Source organism: Echinops telfairi, unplaced genomic scaffold (genome assembly GCF_000313985.2).
Source record: "Echinops telfairi isolate 266 unplaced genomic scaffold, ASM31398v2 ScPeMD7_9;HRSCAF=40, whole genome shotgun sequence".
Taxonomy (NCBI): Eukaryota; Metazoa; Chordata; class Mammalia; order Afrosoricida; family Tenrecidae; genus Echinops; species Echinops telfairi.
In genome coordinates, this window is record NW_022103906.1 from 60,332,769 (window position 1) to 60,345,566 (window position 12,798).

A 12,798-nucleotide genomic window follows, 5' to 3' on the forward strand; every position below is an offset into this window, starting at 1 on the left:
AAAATAAGACAGTGTCTTATATTAATTTTTGCTCCCAAAGATGCACAAGGTCTTATTTTCAGGGGATGTCTTATTTTTCCATGAAGAATACAGTACACATTTATTGTTTGTTTTATAAAAGAGACCTAGCACTTCCTGTCTGCTCTGGCTGCGTTGTGTCCAACAAACAGTGAGCTGCCTGGCCACACCTGCCGTTATGGTTGAGTCCAGAGTTACGGTAGCTTCGGGGGCCTTATTTTGGGGGGTGCCTTATATTTCAGCGAGAGGCAAAACTGTAAGTAGGTCTTATTTTCAGAGAATGTCTTACTTTCTGGGAAAGAGGGTAGAAATTGCCTACTCAGTTTCACCTAGTCCAAAATGCTTGCTAGCCAGAAGGAAGTCTGTCCAGTTACCCCCCTTATTCCTATGTATCTATAACTACAGAACCCTTTGGCTTCACACCACCCTTGGGAACTCTTGTCTAACTTCTTGACTAATTGTACTGATTCATACATTGAAAACTAAAACTTGTGAGTACCTACACAAATTTAATATTGAGGAAATTCTCATTTTTCACATTTTCTAATGATACCCACTATCATTTATATAACATTTAGTTATATTTAATATCTTCTAATCTTGTCTCTGGGCCCTTTAAATATACTGATCGCTGGTGGAGTAGTGGGTTATATTCATTGAGCTGCTAACTGCAAGGTTAGCAGTTCTAATCCACAAGCGTCTCCACAGAGAAAGATGAGGCTTTCTGCTCTTGTAAAAATTTGAAGTCTCTGACTCCCAAAGGGGCAGGACTGTGCGAAAGGTTTGCTGTGAGTTGGAATATACCCTCGATGGCAGTGGGCTGTTAAGTATAGCGAGTCCGAATTGACTCGGTAGGAGTGGGTTTGGGTTAGGTTTGTGTGACCACATGCAAACAAGGAGGAACACAGGTGATCATGTTGGCCCTCTTACAGACTGGTCACATCTGAAGGAAGATATTATGGAATTGAGAACCTATGCTAATGTTAATACCACTGGATCACATTGCTAGTAACTGCTTTATTTCTAAAAGGCGTCAGCAACCATAAGTGCCTTCTAGAGAGAGAGGAAAAATGCTTTGTAATAGCAAAGGGGAAATATCTTGACCACAACAGTGCTAAAGGTTGACTTCGCCTTTGTTTCATTTCCTATCTTTATGCATCACTGGTTGAAGTCTAACCCAAGAAAAAAATGACATGGTCCACCCTGCAGGTGAATATACCTGATTTGCTGAACACGCGACTCACGGGAGGAAAATGTGAACACATTAATAAAAATATCAGGTGGGGATCCTTCAGGTAGATCAGATGCTAAGTGAATACTCTAAATTCATAAGCTATTTCACCATCTGAGTGCCTATGGTTTTATGAAAGCATGGACAGGGGTTTATGAAGACAGTCAGATGACTAATGAGGAATGTTCTTTGCTTTCTATTGGGAACTTTTGTTTGCTTCTAACTGTTTAATTTCTCTTCCATCTCTCTTTCAATTAACCTCCCTGTTTGTATTCAATGAGATGGCACATAATATGGAGAAAGCAAAAAAAATCTTGCTGATTTATGAGAATGCTTTCACAAACTGGCAGCTCTTTTCCGTCAGATGCACAAGTGCTGGAACTGAGAGCGAACTCGCGGCAACAGTAACGATCCGAACGAGGGGAAAATCCCAACACGCACGGAACTCCTGGGCTCTTCAATCAGCGCCTCACAAAGGCCTTTTTAAAAATGGCCCCGCAGGCTTCGTGGCGGGCACGGAACACAGGTAGTCAGTAGCAGGGGAAAAGAAATTGGATTTCTCTATGCCAAAATTTGGAGTCAAGTGTTCTAGTGGTATCAAAGAACAAACAATGATTTAAAGGCTCTCTGTGCCTTTTAAAAAGCTTTATGTCCAAGATTTGTTTTCAAATGAACCCGGTCTTTTACTTGCACGTTGCTACGCATATGAAATGTGCAAAGCAAACATGCGAAATGCAATAGAAAAGCGGGATTCCCAATAAAAATCCCAGAGAATTGTTCACAAACAGCTGGCTCATCCCTGGGAAAACGACCCAGGTCTGGTGGACAAGCAGAGAATGATTTGCTAAGAAACTGCTGGTTGGCCAGTGAAGTCTGTCTATGGATAGCTTCATAGCACACTCTTAGTTTTCCAAACTGTGCCCACATACGGTTGCTATACGCGTACCTTCCTAGTATACAGACAGGGACCCTGCGCTAAGATCAACTAATCTCTCCTGACCAGGGATGAGGTGGTGTGTGAAAGAGTCTGATTAGAGACCTACTCTTCTTAGCATATGGGCAATCTGAGAGCGGGGCATGGAGCGGTGCTACTGCACTGTGCTGTGCATGTTCACAGAAAGATACACACGTGGTAGCTCTCCTTTTTTTTTCCTTCTTCTTCTTCTTTCTGCTTTAGTGCAGTTATCATGAGCAACACAGGGCCGATATCCTAGGAAGCTTGCTTTAGAGCCATGGAGGAGACAGACATACCAGAATCTTGGGGATAAGGGGGCGGGGGGATTCCATAATGCACGAGGAGTTTTTAAAAGTCTACCCAGAGAGTTTGAACTCACTTTTTTCAAACACTTTCTGGCTATTTCATATCACTGCTTGAGCATGTGAAGCGAGGTCTGCCCCTAGCTCCGTCCTTCTCCTCTCCACGGATGGCCAGCGCTCTGCACCGTGGAAACGCGATGATAATGCCCATCACCCCGGTTGTAGGCAGTAGGGCCAGATGTGTGCAGTAAGAGCTGCCATAGCGAGTGTGCTCGCAGGGCTGGCTCGAGGTAGGCTGGGTAGACCCTGCCTCGTTAAGGCTATTTTGCCCTCTGGGAGTACTAAGCGCCTGCGCCTCTTTCTGAATCTTTAACTTTTGTAGTTGTGGTTCAAGTGTCTCAAGTGGAAAAACCTCGCTTGGTTAGGTTCCTCCCTCCAAAACAAAACACAACGCTAGCCTCTCTGCCACCATGAGGCTTCCCTGAACCAGAAACACTGCCCGGGTGCGGATGCAGTTCCTGGCTGGAGAAAGGGCATGCGGGGTGGGACCACTCTTGGTGGGGGACAAGAACACAGGTTTTCTGTGCTGCATTTTTCCCGGCTCCACCTATGTGTCTTTCCCCTCCTTCCTGATGGTGTAACACAGTGTTCGCCTGGGGTCCAGCGCCCCACAGTCCTGTGAACGCGGCTAATGAAGCAGCAAAGACACATGGAGCTAACGTAGGACCCTCGAAACCGATGTCAGTAACACTCAAAAGAAGCTTCCTTGAAGTTTCTAGAAATGCAATTGTATCAATTATACAATGTAGGTAATTTTCATTTTCCCTGGGAAAAATTCTGGCAGACCAGTGACTGCAAGCACGACAGTGAAGTTGTGTAATACTTACAGACTCAACTGAAGAAATTTTTTAAGAGACCCAAATGCCACTTCCCACCCACAAGCACAGCTTTCTCGAAACTTACCATACAGTATAAAACAATGTGGAGAAACAGTGTATCCCCAACTCTGAAATTTTTGTAGCATTATGCCTTTTAACACTAATACTGTACATGTTCGTTGATGTGACTTTTAAAAACTTTTAATTGTTATCTCAATTTTAACTCAGTGGTACAAATAGTAGAAAGCAAAGACACAGAATACCTTGAAAATATGATACCAGATACCCCTTGGATACTGCTGTCATTGCTAAATATCATTGATGCACTAACATTTCATCTTAAACCCCATTTCAGAGCTATATTTAACCTACAGAAGTCCCTGAGTGTTATTTTGAAAAAACTGTTACGTTTGTATGAGCCCCTAGTAAAATGATTAAAAAAAGAAAAAACTGTTAAGCATATAAATTTGTTTAAGAATAGCTATACTTGAATATTTGATAGCTACTTTTTATCTCATAGTCCGGTAAAATAAAGTAATTAAAAGTCAAGTCTCTTTTTGGAAGGTAGACGCTAAGATGTGTGACTTTGGGGTCGAGCCAGGCCAAGAAGGTCACAGATCTGCAAAAAACTAATTCAAGTAAAAAAGTGGGCTGTGATTATTAAGAAATGCAATGGTAACACAGAACACTAAGAAGTAATATATGAATGAAGATAATATAAATGAGTCTTTTTAATAAATAAGAAATGAGATCTGCTGTGCTTACGTGAGTCCATTTTTGTGGCCTTCACAGTAAGGAATAAATAAAACCATACACATCCGACTTGGGACCCTGGTTCTAGAAAGAACTGCGAATTGCTGTTGCCAAAGGTAACCTTACTTAAAAAGCACGTTCTTAATAAAAACAACAGGATTTGAAAGGCATCTGCATGCGTCCATGTTGCAGTGAATCAACCAGCGCCCTTTCGCCTGGTGCGGAGGGCAGATACGAAAGCGCAGTCAGCCTACCGATGGTGCAGTGCTCGCCGTTCCATCCCTGGCTGCATTCGCACTTGCCGTCTTTGCAGGTTCCGTGCTCCGCACAGCGGGGGTGGCAGGCTCTCTGATTGCAAGCGGGGCCAGTCCAGCCTTCCTCACAGCGACAGGTCCCCCCCATGCACACGCCATGGGAGCCACAGTCCACTGAGCAGATCTCTACATCGGAAACAAAGAAATGAAGAGAACGCAGAGAAAGGTGAAAAGGTGGGGAGCAGTGTGACAGTCGTAAACGCAAGTGTGCCAACGGGGGAGAACCACATCGTGGAAAAGGAAAGTACCCATGTATGGAGGGCACATTTCAGCATTAAATGTGGCACTGCTTCGTTTGTGACTTAATTTAATATACTGTCTTAACTCGTGTAGATAATACTTGCAGCGAGTCTATGATAATTTCATATTTTAGTAACCATCCACATATATACCCATGTCTCTCTGTATGCACATTTTGTCTATATATGTACACCTACATGTGCTTAGCTCACAGAGTAGAAAGTCAGTTTAAAATTATATATGTGTGTGTGTCTACCTATGTGTGTGTATCTGTCTATCAAGGGGTTCTGAAAAGTTCATGGAACAACAGAAGTGAAAGACGATGGGATTGTTCTGGAACTCTGAGGAGCCTGCTGGTATCTTCCTTCTATGCTCCCTCTCAGCCATCCTTTCCTCCAGAAGGGTATCCACCGCGGCGGTCAGACAGACGTGGACACACACATCGAATTAATGAACCGTCTTAGTATCTAAGCCTTCAGTTACAGGGTTCACATACGAGTAAATCACAAGGGCTGAAAAGGGGTCATTTCCAATCCTACTGTTCAGAGCTTTTTGAATATCCAGGAATGTTCATGAAAAAGAATCTACTATGGAGAGTACAGGCATTTGCCTCTGACACACAGACCTGCTGGTTAAGGAAAATAAATTGTTGTTTTTCCTATTCAGTAAATTTTCCCCGTTGACAGGTACAAGGTGCTTAGCTCACAGAGTAGAAAGTCAGTTTAAAATTATATATAATTACTGACTCCGTCAAAAATCAAAGTAAGATTTTACAACAACTAGCATTACTGAAAGGAGCAGAGGTGATTAAGTCACTTCAAAAACTATTAATAATACTAGGCTAGGCGTTCAGAAAGAACTCAGGTATGTGAGATAATTTTTATTTTTCTGCAAGCTTTAAAAAAAGTTTTATTTGTTGCTGTGGTTAAGTGTTGAGTCAGACCAACTACACAGTGAGAGAGAACGATAGAGAGAGAGGCAGGGGTGGGAGAGACGGGCAAGGCAGGAGGGGTGAGGAAGAGGGTGAGTGAGAAGCAGCAGAGGGGAAGGAATCATGAAGGATACTTTAGTCTTTACTCTGTAGATATAAAATTAAGGGTTTTTTTGGACACTGTAAGATATTCTTTTCAGTTTTGATTTTCTTATAACAATAACTCAATAACAGAAACCTGAAACAATTTCTAACAAACAGAAACTAATCTATAGCCTCTTGCTTAATTAAAAATACTAACTGTTCCTACAGCCACCTGCTCCTACTCCTTCCATTCATTATCTGAATAATCTTTCTCCCACACCATAATTGGCTTCCTCACAGTGCTGGAGGATTTGAAAAATACCCTATTAAGACACTATAAGAGTTGTAACACTTCTTATAAACAGCAGTCAAAACTACCAACTGTAAGAGGGCGTATGTGTGATTTTTTTTTCATGCCACGTTTTCTATTTCTTTTGAATTAAATTTTTGATTAAGAGATCCAAGATAGTTTGATTAACTCCAGAGCAACACAGCTTCACCTCAGCTCGGGAAGGGAGCGGATGCTTTCTGAGCCACCCTTTTTGTTCAATCTAATCAATTTTTCATTAGGGTGAAGGTGTTTATCAGCGTTTAGCACACTAGCTTTAAGCAAGGTGCGTCAATCTTTGTAATGAACTTATTAATTAGAGTTAATTTAATTGAAGTGGAATTGAAGGGCTAATTAATGGACAAACTGCTGATGAAGATAGAGGAAAGCTCGGTTGCTTTCAAACCTATAAACTTTTTGAGGGAAATAATTCATTCCTTCTCTCCCAGCAGCTTAGCCAAATGTTTCTTCAGGTATCCGGTCTTACTGAATTCAGGTATCGGAAGGTCACTTCCACAGGAACAATTGAGGGAGCCTGCAAAGCCCTTTCCTTCAGGTGTTCCCTGGTGAGAAACTCAGAATGGCCGCGTGGCTAAACCACAAATGTAAATGGTACAAGGTTTCTGTGGAAGGAACTGCAGGACAACACACTCGAACGCAGACATCATCACAGGATGAGCCTGAGGGTGTTGGGCTCGTCACTGCTGACTCTAACCAAATGTTCTGTCTTTGCAACTAACAGCAGTGAAAAATCAACCTTTCCCAGTCCTCAGCAACCTTCTTCAAGAACGGGACTGAGTGCATTCTCCACCCTGCGTGAGTATATCGAGAGTTTACTGCAGCTTCAGTTTCTGTGTTGCACTGGGGGAAACAAAACAAATCCAGATGAGGAGCATACAGCCTCTGCTCACTGCGACTCACCGTCATTTTGTGAACCGGTGCAATCAGAGTTTTAGCCAGCATAAAAACTCAGGGTCGATACGGACAATAATAGTATGTTACGTGGGCAGCCGATGGGCAAATTAATTTTTAATTAGGATATATGTATTTGCAATTTATAGCACTGTAATTTTAAGAAGAGGACTAAATTACCTAAATTATATGCTACCTTTTATAAACTACAAGTAATTCAGGGAATGCATTGTGATAACTTTATAATAAAAAGAAAGGTGCTATTTTGCTCGCACTTGTCCTGCTTGGATAATGGAGGAAAGAAAATCAGAATGACAATATTTCAAGCAGGGATTACTTATCCTAGACTAGTAACATGCCTATGTTAGTGGAGACAGAAGAGGCTGGTGGTACATACACAACGTAACTTTACGATACAAGTCATCAGGTAGCGCTTTCTCTAGGATTCCATCTTTTAGTATGAATGTCAGAAATGTACATCATGACTCAACATATATAAGCAAATACCTACTTTAATATTTGAAGTTATGTAATATATTTTTAAGAACAGAGGACACAACGAGTTAATGTGTCATGTAAGATAATGAGATGCACCCTGGCTCACATGTTGGTTTGTGGTGAAACTCCTGATACACTTAAGGCTCTGCATAACCCAGTCCAAATTCGTGTTTGCATCCTTATTTCTCCTACGCACGTTGATGTTCTAACCACGCTTTCTGGAGTCCAAAACTATCCGAAGCAACTAACATTTCTAGTACTTTTAACACATCTAAAGGAGCAAGAAACCTGTTGTAAACCTTGTCTGCCTCTGAAAATGTATGAACAGAAGATGAGGGAGGAAAAGAACAATAGGAAGAAATAAAAGAAGGAAGAGAGATCACAAAGGATGGAATGCAAGGAGGAGAGATATGAGGGAGGAGCGGAGGAAAACTCCTCAGCTGTCCCTCACGGATATTTCGCTGCAGGTTCAACAGACGCTTCTCATCAGTGTGATAATCTATACCAAACTTTCTCCGTTTGGGCTTTTTGGGTAGCAGGCTAGGCTGGGCAGCTAAACACAGAGATGTCTCCCTGGTTTCTCAAAACACCAAAGAGTGACTTACCAAAAACTACACCACTACCACCCCCTGAGAAGTAACATGTGAATTGGCTACCGAGAAAGATGTCGGTTTGTTTTATACCATAAGGTCACACTAATAGATGGTCTACATAAGGTCATACTAAGAGATGATGGTCTACCTAAGGTCACACTAATAGATGATGGTTTACATAAGGTCACACTAATAGATGATGATCTACATAAGGTCACACTAAAGGTCACACCAATAGACGATGGTCTACATAAGGTCTCACTAATAGATGATGGTTCACATAAGATCACAATAATAGATGATGGTTTACATAAGGTCACACTAATGGATGGCTTACATAAAATCACACTAATAGATGATGGTTTAATAAGGCCACACTAATAGATGATAGTTTACATAAGATCACACCAACAGATGAAATGGTTTGCATTCCACTCTCACACTTAAAGAATGTGATAGCTAGACTATGTTTCCTAAGAAAGTATTGAAATACTAATCTCTGGACTTCTGAATGTGACCTTATTTGGAAATGGGGGGTTTCTTTGGTTATGTTAAACAGTTGTTCTAGGGTAAACACCCCCCCCCCAAAAAACAAACCTTCAATTCAATTTCGACTCATAGAGACTCTGTAGGATACAGTACAACTGCCCCAGCGTTTCTAGTAATCTTCACAGACACAGACTGCCTCCTTTTTCTGCCATGAGGTGCTGGGTGGGTTTGAACTGTTGACCTTTGGTCAGGCAGCTGAGTGCTCTCACCACTGTACCGGTAGGGATTCCCACCCAGAGTAAGGTAGAGTTCTGGTCAAGTCCTCCAACTTGTTTTCCATGCCTCTTTGTTTGTGTTTACTGACACATGACCTATAGTTTAATTACCCCAGAATATTAATCTTATATTACTGAGCATATCAATAATATCATTGAATTCTCCATTGTCAAAAACATCATTTCATAATGGCATCCTCCGTGACGGTGGACCCACCTCAATTCTGACCTCCAGCTCCTCTGTTTAATTTGTCCTATGTGAGTCGTGGTATTTCTCACAACTGTGTCTTTTTAAATAGTAGTAGTAATAGTATTAATAATTATGACATTTAGAATTTATTAAGGGCTCAGGATTCTACAAATTGCATGTCTCATGGTATCGGTATGATTGTTATTCCATGAACAAATCCTCTGCACAAATAGTACACAGAGGCACCCCATTCACCCACTGCCACCCAGGCAGTATTGACCCAGTGGGACAGAGGAGAAGCTCCCCTGTGAGTTTCTGAGACTAACTCTTTCTGGGAGTGCAAAGCCTCATCTTTCTCCCAAACTGAGGTACAGAGTTAGCAATTTGCATTTTTAGACAAACAACAAACATGGGTTTTATCCGGTCATGTCTTCTCCTTGTGAGGAGAAGCACAATTTGTAAGTACACTTTGCAAATCTGTTCTACAGCAACAAACAAAGCATAGTGAGTGTATGAAAGCACCCTGTAGCAGAAGAAAGCAGTTGGAAAAAGTATAAAGAACATAACATTTGCATTCCTTATTGAGGTAGGATCACTCCTCTCAACGTCCACTGGGCTTAAAATATTATTCCACGTAACACTCAAGTATAATATTACACTGTAACTGATTGGTTTTTAATCATTTTATGTGTGTTCATCCTATCTCGCTGATTTAACTATAATCTAGACTAGGTAAGGCAGCATCTTCTCAAACAGTAACTCATTAGGTTATGCAATTAGTTAACTCAGGGGTTTCACCCAGCATTCCAAAAAACGGCACAGACTTGAAAAATTAATGTATTGTGCATCATTCTGTGTGATTTTGGTGTTAGCCATGTGAGTATTTACATGTATATGGGGACTTGATCTCATGGAGTCCATTTTGACTCAGTGACCCTGTAGGACAGGGTGGAACTGCCCCTGTAGGTTTCCAAAGACTACAACCTTTAGAGGAGGAGAAAGTGTCATCTCTCTCTTGTGGAGAGATTGCTGTTTGAACTGCTGACCTTGCAGGTAGCAGCTCAACAGGTAAAAATGTAAGACTCTACGTTATGTCCAATTTGAAAGCCACTGCTCCAGGGGGCAGGCATGCGTCTGCATTCCTTCTTCCCTACTGGCGTACCTCAGTGCTGAGCACACAGTGCGTGCCAATAGCAAAGTGACTACTGAATACATTGTTTCACCTGCCTTTTCTAACATAACCATCCGTATGAAAAAAACAGCATTTAACTATTATGCACATCGTGGCACGCCCTTGCATAACACATCCTCTTTCTTGGGATCCTGGTTTTAAGTTGAGGCTGCATTGTTTAAGAGTAATGGGCTTCAATCCCCACACTCCACGTAGGTCTATTAGGAGGCTTGTCATGTAGTGAGAGCTAAGAATGAAATATTATTCTTGCCAATAACTTCAAAGTCATGTTGGCCGTGCCTCGCCCTCTCCTTTCTATAAAGCAACTGTACTTTCTGACTTTTGATATTATGATTTATTTCCACAATCTCTTCCTAAAATTTGTATTGAATGTAATGTTACGGAAATTAGAACACTGTAATCTATCTAAACAGACCAGTAACTACTCAAATGCCACTGCACTTGTTAGCCTTACCATTCGAGCAGTCGGGGCCAGTCCAGTTAGGGTCACATGTACAGGATCCACTTTCTTGAAGATACGTCCCATGACCAGAACACTGGTCTGGACACATGGTCTTTAGTATTTCACAATTGTTACCGCCCCATCCTGGATTGCAATGACACTCCCCATGGATACACACACCGTGATTAGAACATCCGGGGTCTAGGCAGTCAGCTAGTAAAGAAAGAGAACAATCCTATGATTAAATCTTGAGCAGATCCTAGCATGTGCGGAATAAAGAATAGCAATCGAATCTAATGTCCATGAATGTCTGGACTAATCAAATATTTACCTACTATTTTCAAGAACTTGCTTCTGAAACATGCAAAGGATTTTTTAAAAACAGTATAGCATTTGGAACCACCTCGATGCCATTTAGGTAATTCAGAGTCTAGTAAGGATTTGTAATTTTCCTGAATTACACACGTATGCACTTGAGGGTTCATACTGTTGCGCTCGGCTCTGCCTAATCAGAGAGTAATAAGTATTGGCTTCTCTATAACCACCTGTAGCAGGTGACCTCGTCCAGGACCAGGCAGTACCGGCAGCTGTGCGGCAGCCTCAAACTGCTTGAGAAATAAATGAGTTGCAGTCTCTCTAGCTTTCTTAATTCAGTTTAATGTGCTTTAAATGATGAGATTTAATTTAGCAATTGGACTCAATAAAACTTTACACTTGTAGGGTCAATGGCCTGAAAGTTTAATTCCAGAGACTTAATTGCATTACTTTGTGTGTGCAGATCAATAAAATCAATTTGACTGAAGAAAGGAAACATGTTTTTCTGCTTAAAAACAACAACAAAACAAACAACAATTCAATGGCACCTTACAGTATTGCATTTTGAGTATCAGTATTACACAGAATTCTGGAACAAACTATGCTTTTGTTCTTTTTTTCACTAGTATAGTATATTCCCTATTCTCCAGAGAGACACCAGGAATGCTAGGTTTGGAATGCATCCAAGTAAAAAAGTTTTACTTCTTAAATTTGAAGTCAATAGGTACTGCTGATGTCAAGGCACAAATGCGGGCTTACGTATTTTAGAATTAAAAAAAAAAGTTTTTCACACGACTGGAAAAAGAGTAGAGGGGCTCTTTGGTATTTGTTTGTTTTATTAAAACGGTCATAGAACACCACATCATAACTATGGAAATCAGAGTTACTTCTTTAGGGAAACACAACAAGAGATTCATCTGCCAAACTACAGATTACAGATATCATCTCTTCCTTTATGAGGACAACAAGAGACTTCTGTAAATATTGACATGTTTACCTTCTTCACAATTTTCTCCTTTGTATCCCGAGTTGCAAGCACAAGAGCCCATGATACAAATCCCACGACCTCCACACTGCGGGTCAATACACTGGGTGGTCGGCACGTCGCACTCGGTGCCCTTCCAGCCGCTGAAACAGAGGCAGCGGCCCCTGGAGTACTGCCCGTTGCCACTGCACAGCACGGGACAGGCTGCTGGGAAACAGAACACGACAGCAGCGTTAGCAGCCACACTTTCAATCAAGCTTCTCAAAGAAAAGGCACCGCTTTGGAACAAGTGGGCTGCCCACCTCCCTCCTGGCCATGGCAGTTTTTCTGAATTACTTGTGTATCGACAGCTTATTTCTCCTGGCTTAAGAAAAGAGCTACGTAAGTCGCATACCTCTGGAACAATCCGGACCCAGAAATCCTGGAAAACAATGGCAAGTTCCAGAAACGCACTCTCCGTTTCCATGGCAATTTCGGGGGCATTCCACCACAGACTCTGAGGGAGGGAGGGAGAAGGGACAGTTGATGGACAGCCTGCCAGGTCCAGCTGCCCTTTTGATCATTTTAGCCATGTGCTCAAAGAAGTATGGGGCCTAGTGGCAAAAGTGACATCAGAACTCACTAGATTTCTAGATCAGCCAGACACGGCATTGCCATTTAAGATGCACACACGCTTTCAAGCACTTTCAAAATGTCCCCACCATCCAAATACTGTTTTATTCTAGTACTCCGTCACTGGCCACATTTTCATAAATAAACAACTTACGATTATTTTTCACATTTTTACTGTAGGCTTTGACATTTCAGAAATCTCTTCGAAATGGGCGGGAGCATTTCTGTTTCTCGTCAACACAACGTGGAGGCCACGTCGCC

The 12,798-nt window shown here is 41.7% G+C and overlaps 1 protein-coding gene across 4 annotated transcripts in view; it reads right to left on the reverse strand.

Annotated features, from left to right (window-relative positions):
• The window catches only part of TENM3 (teneurin transmembrane protein 3), a 554,322-nt gene that overhangs the window by 157,424 nt on the left and 384,100 nt on the right, over positions 1-12,798 (reverse strand). For all 4 annotated transcript variants that reach the window (XM_004696135.2, XM_045286700.1, XM_045286698.1 and 1 more), the window contains exons 8-11: positions 12,320-12,421; positions 11,938-12,132; positions 10,638-10,838; positions 4,392-4,577 (exon numbers count right to left, since the gene is read on the reverse strand). In XM_004696135.2, coding sequence (XP_004696192.1) covers positions 4,392-4,577; positions 10,638-10,838; positions 11,938-12,132; positions 12,320-12,421 — 684 coding nt within the window. The remainder of the gene's footprint in view (positions 1-4,391; positions 4,578-10,637; positions 10,839-11,937; positions 12,133-12,319; positions 12,422-12,798) is intronic.